Source organism: Melospiza georgiana, chromosome 1 (assembly GCF_028018845.1).
Source record: "Melospiza georgiana isolate bMelGeo1 chromosome 1, bMelGeo1.pri, whole genome shotgun sequence".
Taxonomy (NCBI): domain Eukaryota; kingdom Metazoa; phylum Chordata; class Aves; order Passeriformes; family Passerellidae; genus Melospiza; species Melospiza georgiana.
The window spans coordinates 102,918,283-102,934,511 of NC_080430.1; the positions used below are offsets into that span (position 1 = coordinate 102,918,283).

The window sequence follows — 16,229 nt, forward strand, 5'->3', positions numbered from 1 at the left end:
CAGATATGTTTGGTTTTTTAAAAAAGACAGTAAAATCAAACCTAGAGCTGTTTAACTGTCATCAGTTTTCCTGTCATAGCCATCAACTGTGTCATGAAACAAGGCAATTCTTGCACAGCCATATCATTGATAATCTGGCTGGCCTGAAAAGCTGCAAACCAGCATGTATCTGTTCTGAGAAAGCTTCTGGGACTCCATGTGATGGTTGTTGAAATCATCCCATTTGTCAGCTTGTCTTAAACTGAGGAGACCAGTTGAAGAACTCCAACTCCCAGCAGACTTTTGCAGTTTTAGAGGGAAAACTTGGGAAATCAGTTTGGTATTTCCTGAGGTTCAGAACGCTGAAGTTTTCTTTCCAACATCTGATGACCTCAGGAACACCAGAAGGAGGTTGTTCTGCATTTCCTGCAAATGTTTGTGACGTCTTAATTTTCTTGCTGAACTTGGAATTCATATTTTCATATCTAAATAAAAGCTAAAAACCAAGGAACTTCTTTGGTAACTCATGGACACTGAAGCTTTTAGCTGTGCTTGAAGTGTAGAAGCCTGAGTCCATGGAAACTTCAGACCATCATCTCCTTCCCAACTTCAGTCATATCCTGGTCCATTGAAATATCCTCTTCCCTACTGCTTCTCCCTGGGTGAGCTGTGTCATACATGTCAGGACTAGATTATTAATGCTTAACTCTCAAGGAAAAATGTAGCCTAAATGTTCTTTAGATTAATGAAGCAAGATTAAATAGCCTGGTAAAGCTAAAAAATTATGCTCCTAGTTATGACATAAAATCCAAAGATCTGTTTTGAGGAGATTTTGAGGTGTGAATTTGGGCATTTGGCACCTGACGTTAGGTATGCAGGTAGGGATGAGAGACAGAAAAGTATATCAAGTTCCACATTTCATTGGGATGTTTTGTATGGTTTCCTTACTTCTGTGTCCTCCTTTTTATTTTATTATTTGAAGGTATTGTGTGTTTTCCTCCAATTTATACTTTAAAAAATTTTGATTATTTTCATATTCCCCACAAAAGCATTTTCTGCTTGTTTGCAGAATATTTCATTTTTGTCTTTTGTGACTCTTCAGACTTTTATTTCCTGTTCCTGCCTATGTATAATTCATAGCAATCAGCAATTTTAAGCTGTAATAAATATATGAATCCTGTCATTATGTTTAACATAATGTTCAAAGACAGATGAATACTGATGGCCTTCCATGATTTATTTATTTGGATTCCTATATTTAATATATAGGAATAATAAATAATATAGGAATAATTTAAATAAATTATATAGGAATAATAATAAATAAATAAATATAGGAATAATTTAAATATTCCTATATTTAACGTGAATGTAAGTCTTAATGTGTATTGTCTTCAGCAAGCTGAAGGCACAAGCCAAAGAAACAAAGGTCTCCTTCACACAGATCTATGTTTAGGAAGTGTGCCACTTCAAAACCTTTAAATGTCCATCAGTCTCACTCATTCTCTTCCTTTGGGATATGGATGCTGTTGAAGGTTTCACTGTTCACCGGTTATATTAAGCTCAAGGCACAGAGCATGAGAAGCAGGATTGGACCCAAAAGGACTAGATGAAGAACTTGTTAATCTAGTATTTATGACACAATCAAAAAGAATTGTAACATTTGCCCTTTGTTTAACTTCCTCACTGAAACAACTCTGGTGGAAGTTAGGGCAGAAAGTATTGCTGCACCTATTGTCAGCATTCTTTCTGAATATTTAACGTTTCCTATCCTTGGGATAGGAGCTCAGATATGAGCAGCAGTGATGAACACACAGAATGCCTCTTTGTGCTGCATGGCTTGAAATGGAAATGTAGATTTCCCAGATTAGCCCTCTATATTTATTACATATTTTGTTGTCCGTGAAATAGATTCTTTAAAACAAGCAGGTTTGTTTAGAAGCTTGTTTGTTTGTTTGCTTGTTTGTTTTCCTGAACATTCACAGCAGTATTAATGCTCTGAATTAAGAGGAGAAAGCTGGCAACAATCTTAGAGGTGAAATGAAGGAGTGAAGCCATCTACAGGGAGTTTTGTTCTTCTGGGAATCCACGTAATGTTACAGAAGAATTTGGTTAAGCAGGCTGAGAGTTCATCTGTTCCTACTGCAGTCTTATCTGTCAGTGTGGAATTTTTTCTGCCAAAGGTCACCAATACATATAAAATTGCTATTCTGATGAAAAATACTAATAATCTCTCTTTTTAAATCTCTCTTTAAATTTCACACACAGAGATATGGTTTGGCTAGAACTAGTGTTAGCTAATACAAGTCTAAATTACTGCCAAAAAAGCTATTCTATATTACACCAAATGAGAACCTGGCTCAAAACTCTTACTTTTTTTTTTTTTAATATGCCCCTACATTTCCATGAATGACTAATTTTTCCATAAATTGTATCTTTGTGTGGGCCTCTTGCTAATCCTGCGGGTTCTCACCGTGGGTTGATGATTTAGTCTGCATCACTCAATAGTTGTATATGTCTTCTGGTCTCCAAGATACGATGGAGACTTGATGGTGAAGGCCACTGCCAAATCCTAACAAACTGCTCAAGTATGATGGGCCTTTCCACGTTTCCTTCTTTTCTGTTTTCCATTGTGTAGTTCTAAGTCACTGGTCTCATTACCCCTGTTAAATTGTTGTAGTTCACTTAAGATTTCACTACGTCTCTCCTGCTCACATTTTTACCTTTTCTTTCACCATCAGTTGATCTCCACATTTCTCATTCTCTCCCCAAGCCTCTGCTTAGTCTCTTATTTCTCTCCCAAGCTGCCCTTTTGTCACCAATGAGTTATCTGTCCATTCATTTCAACCCTTGTTGCCCTGTTCCAGATGACTCCTACTTGCTCCATTCTAGGTTTTGTCTTTAGAGAAAGGGTTGATGAAAAATGGGTTTGGAAAGGGTTTGGTATTGAGCAATATCAACCCAGGGATTACAGTTTTTGGAGCTTATAACTGAAACCTTTGAGGCAAAGAGGAGTTTAAAAGACATTAGATAGCAAGATGCTTATCTTTCTAAGAATGCTGAAATAATCAAACCAAATTTCATGTGTAAATGAGCAAGCAGCCTGTTGTGCAACCTTTCCCAGAGACCACCTTTAATAACCTTTTATTTTGAGACAGCTCTGAAGTGGGAGCCATTGATGTACATCTCTAGCTTTAGTATGTCTTTCTTATGTCTCAGTACTTGGCACAGTCGAAGATTGTAAGAAGACTTCATTGTTAAATATTTTTTGCGTGGGTTTTAATTTCAGATTCCTTTGTCTCTCTCTCTGTGTTTTTGCATTCTATTTTTTTTCCTTCCTTCTCCTTTAGGCTGTAAGAGAAAAATTAGAGCCAGATGATGCTTTGATGTATGAAGAAGATCTGGATGACGATGACTGTGGAGAAGCAGAATTTGAGGAGACCATGAAATTAAAACTGCTGCGTAGAATTGCCTTCCTAGCATCCAGACTGAGGGAGTTTATTGGCAATATGATAATCACCACTGGAAAAGTTGTTGTTACAATTTTACTTGGTTCAGCAGGTTGGTTTGTTTGAAAAATTTCCTCAGGAGCCCATTAGATTCTGCATTTAACAAATGAGTTTTCAGCACTTTGGCACCTGCGGGAGTAACAATGGAAATTTTTAAGGGAAAAGAAATTGCTGCTGATTTTATTAAATTAACTCTTTGGCAAGTATTGGAATATGCTGAGTTGCTTAATTTCTTTTTGTGCTGATACTGTGTGGCCCTGCCATTCCATTTATGATTTTCACAGTTGCTGTCATAACCAAATGGTGAATGGGAGTCATATTATAGATGACTAGATATATATTGTGTGTGTGTAATGTAAATACATACGTTTTACATGTGTATATATTTACATTAAAGTGAATTCATAGGTTTGCTTTCATCCCTTCTAAGTGTAAAAAGGAACTGTACTCACATAGCCTTTAAAAAAAATTGTTTGTTTGACCATGTTGTGTGTAAAAAGAGTGATAAGCAGACTTCCTTTTGGTTTTTTTTTTTATTTAGTTGGTAAGAGTAGCTGTTTTGATGTTATATAGCCTACCTTTTTATAAGGCATTTGATTTAATACCACATAATCAGCTACACCCAGAAAAGAAGTGTACAAAATTACTATAGGTTGTAACTAAATTAAAAATTAAGTCATGGAATTGTAGATTAGCATTTACCTGCCAACTCACATGTTTGAATGGAGTGATTACATATAAAGGTTACAACTTTAAATATGAGTTGTCAGTATATGAAGTATAAAACAACAGTACAAAAAAGTTTGATATTGAATGGTGAGATTGGAGGTGTGGCTGTTTTAGTAAGGCAGTTTCTTTCCTTAAGCAAGAGTGCTAAACAGCCTTACATGTAGCCAAATGGAAAGTAATACATCTAAAAAGAGAAAAAATATATGGGCTACCATAGAGCCTGACACCAGGGATGTGAGATGTCATTAAAAAAACCCAAATAAAGAAATTCAAAAAGCCTGATGTCACTCTACATAGGTGAACATCATCCATGTTCAAGAGGAAGAAGAAGGATTGTGCAGCAGTGGCAGGGGGCAGTTTCTTCTGAATGGTGATGGGCATCTTGCCTGTGGAGCTCCAATGCAAGACAAGAAGTGGGAAGTGTTCAGAGTAGAGTTACAAAAAGTACTTGAGGTCTGAGAAGCCTGTACTCCAGAGAGAGACCTTGAGCTTTATAAGTTAAATACTTCCCTACTTACCGTGCCAAAAAAATGAAGTCAAGTCACTGCAGCCTGAAAGAACTGACAAAGATACAAAGTGCTTCCATTTTTTAAGGTATCTCATCTAGTAGAACTGATATTAGGAGCCAACAGTTAAATGGTAAATCTAGGCAGTTTCAAGCCAAAAATAAATTTTCTATTTTTCGCAGCCAGAGTAACTGGCCATAATAAATAACTTATTTTAGGATATCATGTATTCTTATTCTCCAGAAGCGTTGGAATAAAGACAAAGTGTCTCTTTGTAAGAAGAAAAGGAATAGTTACAGGCTGGAGGCAGAAATTTCTGGGTAAAGTTTTACAGCACAATAGGTGAAAGCTTAAAATATGATGAGAAAGGTGTGATGGTGAACCTCAGGTATATAACTGTGGATATCAGTCCTTACTATGCCTGGACTCAGCTCAGCTCAGGACCATCCCTGGGAGTGCTGCTCCCAAAAGACACATCAAACCAGGTGAGGGGAAGGGCCAGCAGACACACTGGAGCTAAGGGGCACCAGGAGCCTGCAGGTCTGTCCTGGGGAAGGTGGCTCTAGACATTTACTAGTTAAAAAGCCTAAAAATAAATTTAGGCAGGGGCACCTGCTAGTTAGGCACTGTTGCTTCCGAGAATCCACTGGGCTGCTGTGTTGTCTGCAAGCTCTTACATCATTTTCTCATAGTTGCCACTCTTAGACATGAATATCTTTCCTGCTTCCTAATTTATTTTTGCAGGCTCCCAGGAGAGCACTGAGTCTCCTTCACCAGTTGGACATTTTCTGAATTGGCATACTCAGCTACATGTGCAAAAGCAAAAACAGTATACATGTGTGTGACAGCATGGTCTTTGTCTTGTGTAAATTATACATTTCTAGGAGTTAAATTTTTTTTTAAAATCAAACATTTACTGATTATTTGTAGATTTTATGTAAAGCTCTTCATTTTGATACATGAATCAGGGTCTGTTTTGTTTTACTATGTCAAGGTATTGCAAGATCTGTATGAGGAGGCTTTTTACTATTCATCCATGATGCCACTTTAGCACCTTGTACTCAAAAGTTATACACTGGTAGTCTTAGGCAGTATTAGCTGCCCTTGCAGCCACTCCACAGTTTTTCTCCATGCTTTATGAAACATCTTTACATAGAGAAAAATTCCATCTCAGAGGAAAGCCTGGAGAGTGATTGTGTTCTAAGTGCTGAGATATTGCATTAGTGAATTGAACAAATAAAAAAGAAGATCCTTCTCTTCTAGTCTCAAAGTTAATAACAGTCTTTAAAGCTAATTGTTATAATTACCAGAAAACTAATTGGATCAAATTTTTTAATACACACCTTGTCAAATTTAATTTTTAACAAACTCTGATATTTTCTGTACTTCTCCAACACTCCATGTTTTTATTTTTACAGGTATGATGGTGCCATCTTTGACCTCAGCTGTGTATTTCTTTGTGTTTTTGGGCCTGTGCACGTGGTGGTCCTGTTGCCAAGCATTTGATCCGCTGATATTCAGCTGTCTGTGTGTATTAATGGCTATATTCAGTGCAGGACACTTGATTGGACTTTATCTGTACCAGCTACAGTTCTTTCAGGAGGTTGTTCCACCAAAAGATTTCTATGCCAGGTGAGAAAAATTCCTTTCCTGTTTAATTATGGGCACATGATGCAATGCTCTTTGTCACATGTTGATGCAAATGATCTTCCACATAATGCTTTTGCAAATTTTACACATACCTTCTTGTTCAGTGGTGGAAGAGTCAAATCTTTTCAGATGGAGTGGTTTTGAATGACAGTGTGGAAAGTCCAGACTGGGTAATTGCAGACAGAGAGCTGGAGCAGGTTAGGAGGGGAAGGTTACTTTTGTTTGTTTTTTTTTTTTTCCCTCAGAGTGTTTCTCAGATGTGAGTGTGAATGATTGGGCTAATGTAGGAATTAAAGAAATTGATGGCAACATTGATACAAGGGCAAATATACAAATGCACGTTTGGTTTTTTGTAGAAGAAAATTAATTCTCTGGTGTCTAATGTCATAGTGCCTTAACTGGAGCAAAATGCGTTTGTGGTGCCACTCTTGTGTGCAGAGGCTGAGGGCTGCTGGGGTCCTTCATGTACTGTGCATATTAGGCTGATGATATAAAAATTTTCTCTGGTCACATAGATTCGTATAGAACATGCTGATCTTCATACCAACAGCTCCTTACCTTAAGTAAAAAAAGCAGCATTTCTTGTTACTTCTGCAGTAAATATTGACTGGCTGTGATTTCACTGACCCTTTAATTTTCTACACACTGTAATCTAAAATAAGATTAAGTAATGGATGTATTTTGCTCATTACTATTTTTTTTTTCTGGTGGAGTGTGATGACAAATTTGCTTTTATGGTATGTTTTTTGAATGCTGTAGTAATCCTTATATTAAGCTAAATGTGAACATTAACTTTGTTTCTAGTAAACCTATTGTACCTTTTATCATAAGCTGAAGATGAAATGAAATTAGAGGTACTATGGAGAATCAATTAATTATTTATCTCTCAATGCACTAATAAAAGTAGTAAAATTGAGCTATCTAGCTACCGTAGCTGTTACTTTAGTACTTATTTTGACATTTTATTTAATACAGGTTAATAGATATGTGTGTTTTGTGATACTGTAACTGGCGACTTGTGGAGTCTGATTGGGAGGGCATAACGTTACCTGAAAAATCAGGAAAGCCTGCTTAGTTTAGGTTCTTTTGTGCCACCTAGAGGTCGAGATAGGAGAATGGATGATTTCTAATGCCAAGAAGCTGAAATGCTCTCAACTTCCCTAAACCTTTTATATTACTTCCTCCATGTATTAAGAAAATAAAAAGAGAATGGCTTCAAAATTCTCAACCATTTGGCTTTGAGGATATCTACACACAGTTTTTAGCAACAGACAGCAATGACATTTTCTCAAGAAGAAATGCAATTTAGCTGCAATATGTGCGACTTTCTTCCTATGCATAATTTGTGAAGTCCCCTTTTTCTCTTTAGTATTTTTATATTAATTTTAAATTAATTTTTTAAAAGTAATTTATGTTAAGATAATTGTTTTGAGACAATTATCAAGACATTGGTAATGTAGTAATTTCTTTAGTAATTTCTTTTAGTAATTTCTTTGATTGTAAATAATGTGATTCTTTGTTTTATGGCAAAATTTTGTCAGTACAAATATGGCGCTTTAACTTAGTCATTAATTTTTGAAATGAAAAAATCAAGCTGCAAGAAAGTTGTGTCTGCCTTGGTGTAGAAAAGAAAAGCACCTTCGGAGTTTAGGTTAAAAAATGTCCCAGCATTGGATTTCAGAGTACATACTGACATTTTTGTAAACAAAAAAAAAATGATGTTACCTTCCTGCAGACTTCCTCTTGAATTGGTACTATTGAATACTCTGCCTTTTACACAGGAAATCATGTGAGGGACTGATGTTCCAAATTATGTGTGAAATTATGTTTGAATATACACAACAACCCACACTCAACTTACGCACAATGGCAGCAGAAGGAGCAGTAGCAGTATTCCTTGTTTCTTTATTTGAAGCTCTTCCTATTCTGGATCTACTTTGATCTGCTTTCAGGGAGGTGTCTTTGAAGAGCATCAAGGCAGGTGTTCTCAGAGCTTGGAAATGAAAATCTTAGTGTGAGCAAAGGCCACTGATGATTTTTAATGATTGACTTGGGCTGATATATAAGCAGTGGCTAGAGGAGGAAAAATGAGAGACATGTATCAGAACGCTGCAGAAAAAATATTTTAGCATTTTGCATCCTAAAAGAAAATCAATACCTTGCTATTTTATGTATAATCTTGGTTTGAAGGTGTGCTAAATATGCAGAGTTCTCATTAATACTAGTACATGACTTCCATAGGCAAACTATATGCCAAGAAAAGAATTTGATTCCCCAAATTCTTTCTACACGAAGGACATTGAGGTGGTGGAGAATGCCCAGGGAAGGGCAACAAAACTGGTGAAAGGTCTGGAGCTGAAGTCTTATGAAGAATATCTGAGGGAACTGGAATTGTTCTGCAGAAGACACAGGGAGAAGCCTGGAGAAAGCTCTGAGGTGACCTTGTTGCTGTCTAAAAGCAAGTTGTAGCGAGGTGGGGGTTGGTCTCCTCCTGAGTAAAAAGCATCAGGAAAAGAGGAAATAGCCTCAAGTGGCACCAGGGGAGGTTTAGATTGGATATTAGAAGAACTTCCTGCGCTAGAAGAATTGTCTGCCATTGGAAGAGCCTTCTCAGGAAAGGGGTTGAGTCACCATCACTGGAGATACTTAGAAGATCTGTAAACCTGGGCACTTAGGGACATGGTTGAGAGATGGATTTGGCAGTGTTTGTTTAATGGTCGGACTCGATGATCTTAGAGGTCTTTTCCAACCTAAATTATTCTGTGATTCCATATGAAAGAAGGACTTTTATTTCTCTGTAAATTTTTGAGGGCCCAATCCCCAGAAAAAGCTCTCCTGAATTTCAAGGGCAGATGTGAAACCTGCTCCTATTGGGCTGCTGGTGGACATTTTTTTTCTCAGCAGAATGTAAGTCTGGTGTTTTTAAAAGCTCCTTTCTGGATTTGAGTTCTCAAGTTTACAAGAAATGTACAAGTGGTTTCTCTGATCAATAAAAAATGTGGTTTTTTCTGAATAGTAATGCATTCAGCTTGTCAGATTATCGATTGATTTCAGACTAAATAAACTACACCCAAACAAACCAGAAAATTCCCAAGTTAACAGTGTTATTCAGATAAGACTTGCATCACCCTTGAGCTGTTCCTTCCTTTCAAGAACCCTTCAACTCAAAAAAATACACCATTTGGGATTGTAAGAAGTGACTGAATTATGTCTACAAAGGAAAACAGTTTTCTTGGGAGGGATAACCTGACATCTGGTGAATTTACATGTTTTACCCTGAAATCTCATGGGATTGTGCAAAGTACTTCACCCCTGAAAATGGGATATCGTGATAACATAGCCCTGAGTACTTGCCAGAGTGATATTACTGGACATGGAGGTATTGCTGTCCTGGAAGTTTCACATCTGCTACTGTGGCTGTCTGGATCTGTGATGTGCAGGTAGAAGTGGCATAAACACAAACATGCTGAAATGCCATGAAATGAGCACTGGGATCTGCAGATTGAAAAATGCCCAGTGTACTGAATAGTCTGAATATAGCTGGTATATCAGGGGTAGGCATGCTGCCAGCAAATCAATATTGCAAATTGATGCAATATCTCAAATATTGCAATATACAAATATTGCAAAGATAGGGGAAAATAGCAAGAAGTATCAATTTAAAGCAAAATTCAGAAGGTATCATGTTTCTACCATAAAATTATTTTCACCCAAGTTAGTAAAAACAAGAAAATGAGGTAAAATGACTTTAGAAATTAGGTACACGGTGTCACGGCCTGAAAAAATACACAGCAATATGGTCATCATTTTTCAGATTGCTGCCTCCTTTCTTCCTGATATTGTTTATTTTGGCAAAAGAATGTAATTGGGGAAATGATAAGGCCTTGCCAACATGAAGAAATAGGATCAGTGCAGTGGTATGAGGTTTGCCCTGAGTCAGTAGAGTTATTCCTGTCCAAAACTGTGCTTATAAGCATATTAATTTAAAGATCCAACAACCCAATGTGAATTAAAATCTGTGTGCTTTCCTGTAGTTTAGGTCTGTCTTGCTTGTAGTTTTCAGGCAAGTAATGTTCCAAATAGTTTAAATACAACTGGTTTCATCTGTAGAAGGCACCTCCCTTACAAAACGAAGCAAACCTAGGAGTCCAGGTAGTGTCATCCACTTCACAGTGGTACCTTATTTCACACCTTCTTAAGTGAATGGGAATTTGGAATTACACAGCTGATTGCTTTGCTGCAGTGTGAGTTGGGAAGTCTAGTCTAAGGAGTTTTGTTCAAGAGGAAATTTTCATCTGAAAGATGTCTATAAATCTATTTAAGCAGGACTTTTAAAATCGGTTTTACAGTGACTAATAATAATCCTACTTAAATTACTCTTTTACTTTTGGAGAAAAGATAGCTGCTACAGATGGTAGATTTAGGATATTCAGTTTGTTTTCAGATTAATCTGAGAAGAGTCCAGTCCAAAATTCTTCCTTTGGACTTCCCTGGAAGCTTTGACACAGATTTGGATTTTGTAGTCCAAATACTCCGTTCAACCAGTGTTATAAATGCTTAAGCACTGTCTCAAAAATGTTCCTGGAGTTGTCAGATCAGATCCAGCTGTAATATTTTTTCCTAAGTTAGACACTAACCTTGCAAATAAAATCCCATTAGGAGAGCAGATATTGCCAAAATAGTGAGATGTAGCTGATTGATTACCTCTGCAGGGCAAGGCACTGATCTCCTGCTTTGCTGCTGCTTTTGCAGCTCCACTGGGGCCAAGAGCTGGGCAACATGTTTCACCTGAGCTGCAGCCACTGCTAGTTCTTGCTGCAGATCCTCTTTGGCACCTGTCTCAAAGGTGACTCACATCTGAGAGGCAGAATTTTCTTAACCTTGTAGGAAACTGAGGTTTTTGGGGTTGCCTTTTGACTTGGTCACAAGCCAGTGTTTGAAAAGATGGAGCTCATTTATGTGTGCTATACTGAGCTGCCCTTTGGCTGCAGTAGCTTTCATGCCTTGTGCCTGGTATTTTTAGGTGCTTCTCACTGTGGTACTGCAGTACCACTGCCAGGACAGAGGCCAGACCCTTGGATATTTGCCATGAAAAGACACTGCACTGCACTTGTCTGTTTCCATCATCCTCTATCAGCAAAAGGACAATTTGCAGTTGCAGAACATGCTCCAAAACATACCAGGCCAGCCACCATGTTGATTACCATGACCAGATTTGATTAGAGAGCCACAATTTTGTCTCAGAGGAAGAGACATTAGGTATTTGTCCTTATTCTTACAGAAATTTGCAGCTGAGTTTCATACTAGCTCTATAATGTACCACATTTTAGGGTTTAATTCTACTTAGAATGTTTTAGCTTTCTCAGAACTTCAGCTTCTTTGTATTTGTTAAAATATATTTTGGAAAAGAAGTGAATGATTCTGTTAACAGCTTAGAAATGCAAGTTTGCTCTCCTGTTGACAAAAGACAATAATCATCCTTGCTATTATCATCTCTTTCGAAAATATGACGTAGACTTATTTGGGCTCCCTTTATAATGAAAGGTTGGATGAGGAAAAGGCAAGAGAGGAAATAGTACGTAGCAATTTGCCTGGAGAGCAGTCCTTCCCATCCCCATGGTATAGCTGTCAGCACTCACCACCACCACCCCGCTGCATCAAGGGCCAAATCTAGCCTTGGAATAAGCAGGCACAACTTAATTCATGTTACTGATATTGCACCCCAGGTGATTTACACATCTCTGTCTTCCACTGGGCTTGAAATAGGTGTAAACTGAGACATGTGCTAAGACCTTTTCAAAACAATGGTTTTCTGCATGCGGAACTGACTGGTTTCCCGGTTGTGTTCTGCTACAGTGGTGAGCCTGCCACTGGTGACACCCCTGGCAGCCTGGTGGGGCTGGGCCTGGTCATGGAAGGTTTCTATTAGTGGAAAGTGGGGAGCCTTAACACTCCCAACAATGACCACACTGCATCTGAAAATTGAGTGTAAGCTGCAAACATAGAAATCAGCCATTGTCGTGTGATATAATGTTGGTGAACTGCCGCTTCCTCAATGTTTCCTGCATCCAGATAGCTGTGTGTTGCACAGAGGCTCCTCTTCCTTGCATGCCTTGAACTACTGAGGTCAGAGGGAAGGGATGAAGATCTTAGAATTGCTGATATTCTGTGATAAACTTGCCTGCTGATTCCGATTCACCTGAATTGGGCGTGCACTTCGTCTGATGATGTAGCCATCAACTTTTGCACACTCTCAGGCAGCTTTGACTCGTCTGTGGGCAGCACACCTCTCTGCTAGCAGAAGCTCTGCTCATGGGTAGGGTGAGACAGAGACAGATCACTCCACTCCCCCATACACACCATGGGCTTGCAAGTGGCCAATCTCAACAATGACACTTGAACAGACTCCCTGCCCCTCACAACCTGTCCTGGGTGGACATGAAAAGGGTGACTGCAAAGAAGTGACCCCTTAATTTTCTCTTTGTATTTTCTGGAAAACACATATCTGCATTCTATGATCATTCTTCAAGTGCCTGAAAACAAGGACAGAAAAGAGACAAAACCCCTCTCCTCCTACCAGGTTTGTATTCCTATTATTCTGTGGTGTTAGGAGACATGGATTGTAATTAGCAAACTTCTCTTGGATTTACAAACTTGTTTTCTAGAGGTCTGCTCAAGAACAATGATGTTTGTACTCTGGCATCACCAGAAATTGTGATGAAGAATATTTAACACTCTGTGTTTTCAGCTCAGTGTATCAACATTAACAAATGAATCATCCCACATTCCTTGGAGGTAAAAAAGGCAGTTCTGAGTAACCTCAGTCAAGCACACACTGGGGAGTTAGTCCTTGTCCATGCAGGGGCAGTCTACACCAGTTTCTCTAAACACTTATGGAGTGGAAGTGCTTAATCTCTTGTTTATGCTCATTTAGCTGAAGTTTGGAACTTGCTGATAAAAGCTGAGCCAATCATGTTCAATTTATAACCAATTTAAAATCAGCTGTTATACCACTTTCGTTTTGAAACTGGGTAAATTCCAAACATTTCCTGGGCATTATTGTTCATTATCCCATTATCTTCTTTTCCATATCCTGCTATTTTACTTTCTTTTTATGTTTAAAGCCAAATGGGAAACATAGCTTATATTTCTGCCTTAGTGCACTTGCTGCTAAAAAGGAATATTTTCTTTGCTCATACTTTCTACTGCAGAACCTCTTGATGAAGGTATCCATCACTCTTGTGGTTTTTTTCAACCTGTTTCACTGCCAGCTGAGTAAGTGGAAAATCTCTTTATCCTCTGCATGCATCACTGAACCTAGCAGGCTGCCCCAATGTGACTGAAAAGTATCATCACTCCTTTTTCAGAGGTGGAAAAATTCCCTAACAGAGAAGTTAGATGAATCAAATAACCCTCCCAAGATAGCCAGAACTTGGAATAAAGCGCAAAGCTTTGGCTGCAGTCTGAATCCTAGATCACAGACCAAGTTGCCTCAAAGTTAAAATAGTATGAAGCTAGACTTTAAAACAATTTCTGTTCTTCTGTACATGTCACTCTAAGGGGTAGCAGTAAAGCTCTTAGGCAGTTGCATGGTTAATTGTTGTACCAGGTCACTTGCATGCTCTGGTCAGCACCACCCTGCTGAATGCTGATGCTCACTGGGGTTACCTGAGCACTCCTCCTCCTCCTAAGTGACTTCTGCTGAAGTTTTACCTGAGCTCTTCTGTTCTTCTCCCAGCACCTGAGCTTAGGACAACAAGGCTGTCTGTGGTCTGCACTACTGGTTGAGTTTTAGGAGCAGACTCTCCCTCTTCTGCCTGTGAGAGACTTTCTGACCTGGGGCTGTTGGTTCCTTTCCTTTCAGCAGCTCATCTAACTCATTTTGAAAAACCAATAGCCTCAGTCACTAATTGGCACAGAAAGCCTGTGTTAACCATGTCATTGCTAAGCTATGCCATTTTTGAGCTGTGCCTTCTCTTCTGTGCTCGAGTGTCCAAGTTCACCCTCTCACAGGGGGAAGCCTTTGTGTCCATGGATGTTTCTGAACATGCCTTTGGCTTTCCCATGCTTTCCACATGAGTCCTTAGAAGCCTGGGCCTGTTTTCTCATTACTTTCACCTCTGAGTAGAAGGTCCAACTGAACATTAAATATTTTTAATTTTTTCCATGCAGCTTGGGTGTTGTCCATACTCAGGTGGTGCTGTTTAGTATTAGCTGCTTTTCATGCCCCTTTATGGTCACAGGGAATATGTATGTACATGAGGAGGATGAGTAACTGGCAAATCACTGGTGCCAACCAGCCTTCTCTGCTGGGATGATTGTTTTCTCTCATCCTCTCATCCCATCAAGGCTGCCTCACTCCTGCAGCCTCCATCCTTCAGCTGCAAACACTGAGTTGCCTCTGGTTCGTAGCTGAAATTATTTGGAATAAAAACCCCAAAATTCCCAAACCATGCTGCATTTAAAATATTTTGATTTTAGTGACAGAAAAAACCCCAACTATTTGCCTAATTTTATTTGAGAACAAATTCTATTTGCCTAACCTCAACATGAGCCAGGCTGCTGCTATCAAAGCAGTGACAATGCTGGCCCTGGTGAGGAATAATCATGTTGATGGAGTCACTCTAGCTAAGTTATCAGGCAGGAGTCCTAAACCAATTTCTCCTGCACGTTTATTCCCACTTCACCACCTTCTTGCTATCCTATCTGGCAGTTCTCCCTGTGCCAGATGCTCAAATGTCTGATGGGAATGAAAAGATATTGGAATCTCTGCTTCAGTACATTTCTTCATCAGATGAGAGCCTCTGGAAGTCCCAGCAGAGGCCCCCAAAGGCTACAGCAACTTGCTGCTTTTCTGGCTCACTGATGTGCTGAAAGGAGCAAGGTCAATGTTGATGATCACTAGAAACTCAGAGGAAAGTTGAGCTGTGTCATGGATAATGGAAAGATTTGGGAATGCAGAGAAGAAACCCATTCAGAGGATAAATCTTCATTTAAGGCTTTTGAAGATGGCTTTTGTCTGTCTCAGTAAACAAGGGATTAATAGACCACACCTATTTTTGGTGATAACAGTGGTCATTGACCTAATTATTGCTTCTAAAGCAATGAAAGCTTTTTGTAATAGGGAGTCAGTACAAAGCTAAATTATTGGAGGAAATGTGATATAGACCTCACAAGTCTTCATGTTCAGACTTAAATTCCCCTTAGGGAAACTGTTTTATTTCAGACATGTGAAGTATTTTAATGTCTGAAGTTTGGTCATTTTCAGCAGATGCCCATTTCTAAACAGCTTCCAGTCACATAGTCTTAGAGAAAATTTGATTATCTGGTTACTTCAAAACAAAAAAACAGCTTGTAGAGTAGATACTATTTATCATCTTAGTTTAAAGTTGTTAATGAGCTTGAAAGCAAAGTGATTCTATTGCAACTGCTCATATGGTCCTTTCTTTCTCCTTGAATTAAGATTTGTGTTGTATTTACAGGTTTTGCAAGCTTTTATGTAACTCACCATCCTTAAAGACATCTTTTCTCTACAGCTCCCTGATTAATGGCTCATAATTTCGCTCTGTCCTCATTATATGGATAATATTAGCACACAAGTTTTAAACTACTCACTTTTTCATGATGTTTCTCATGCAGTAGATGTGCATTTGAAATTAATTTTCCTTTAAAAGAAAAGTCACTGATGTTCAGAAGAGGGTGGGAGATATACAAGGGCTGGTTTTGTCATTGCCAGAAAAGCTTTGATCCAATAGAAGCTATGGAAACCAAAAACCAAAACTTGGTAGGAAAAAAAAGGACATAAGACATCTGCTAAAGAGCTATAGAAATTTGATGACATTAAAACAAAAGTTAG

General features: G+C 38.5%; 1 protein-coding gene across 1 annotated transcript in view; it reads left to right on the forward strand.

Annotated features, from left to right (window-relative positions):
* PIEZO2 (piezo type mechanosensitive ion channel component 2) overlaps window positions 1–16,229 on the forward strand; it is a 286,006-nt gene that overhangs the window by 166,013 nt on the left and 103,764 nt on the right. The window contains exons 6-7 of the mRNA XM_058036495.1: window positions 3,330–3,540; window positions 6,142–6,355. Coding sequence (XP_057892478.1) covers window positions 3,330–3,540; window positions 6,142–6,355 — 425 coding nt within the window. The remainder of the gene's footprint in view (window positions 1–3,329; window positions 3,541–6,141; window positions 6,356–16,229) is intronic.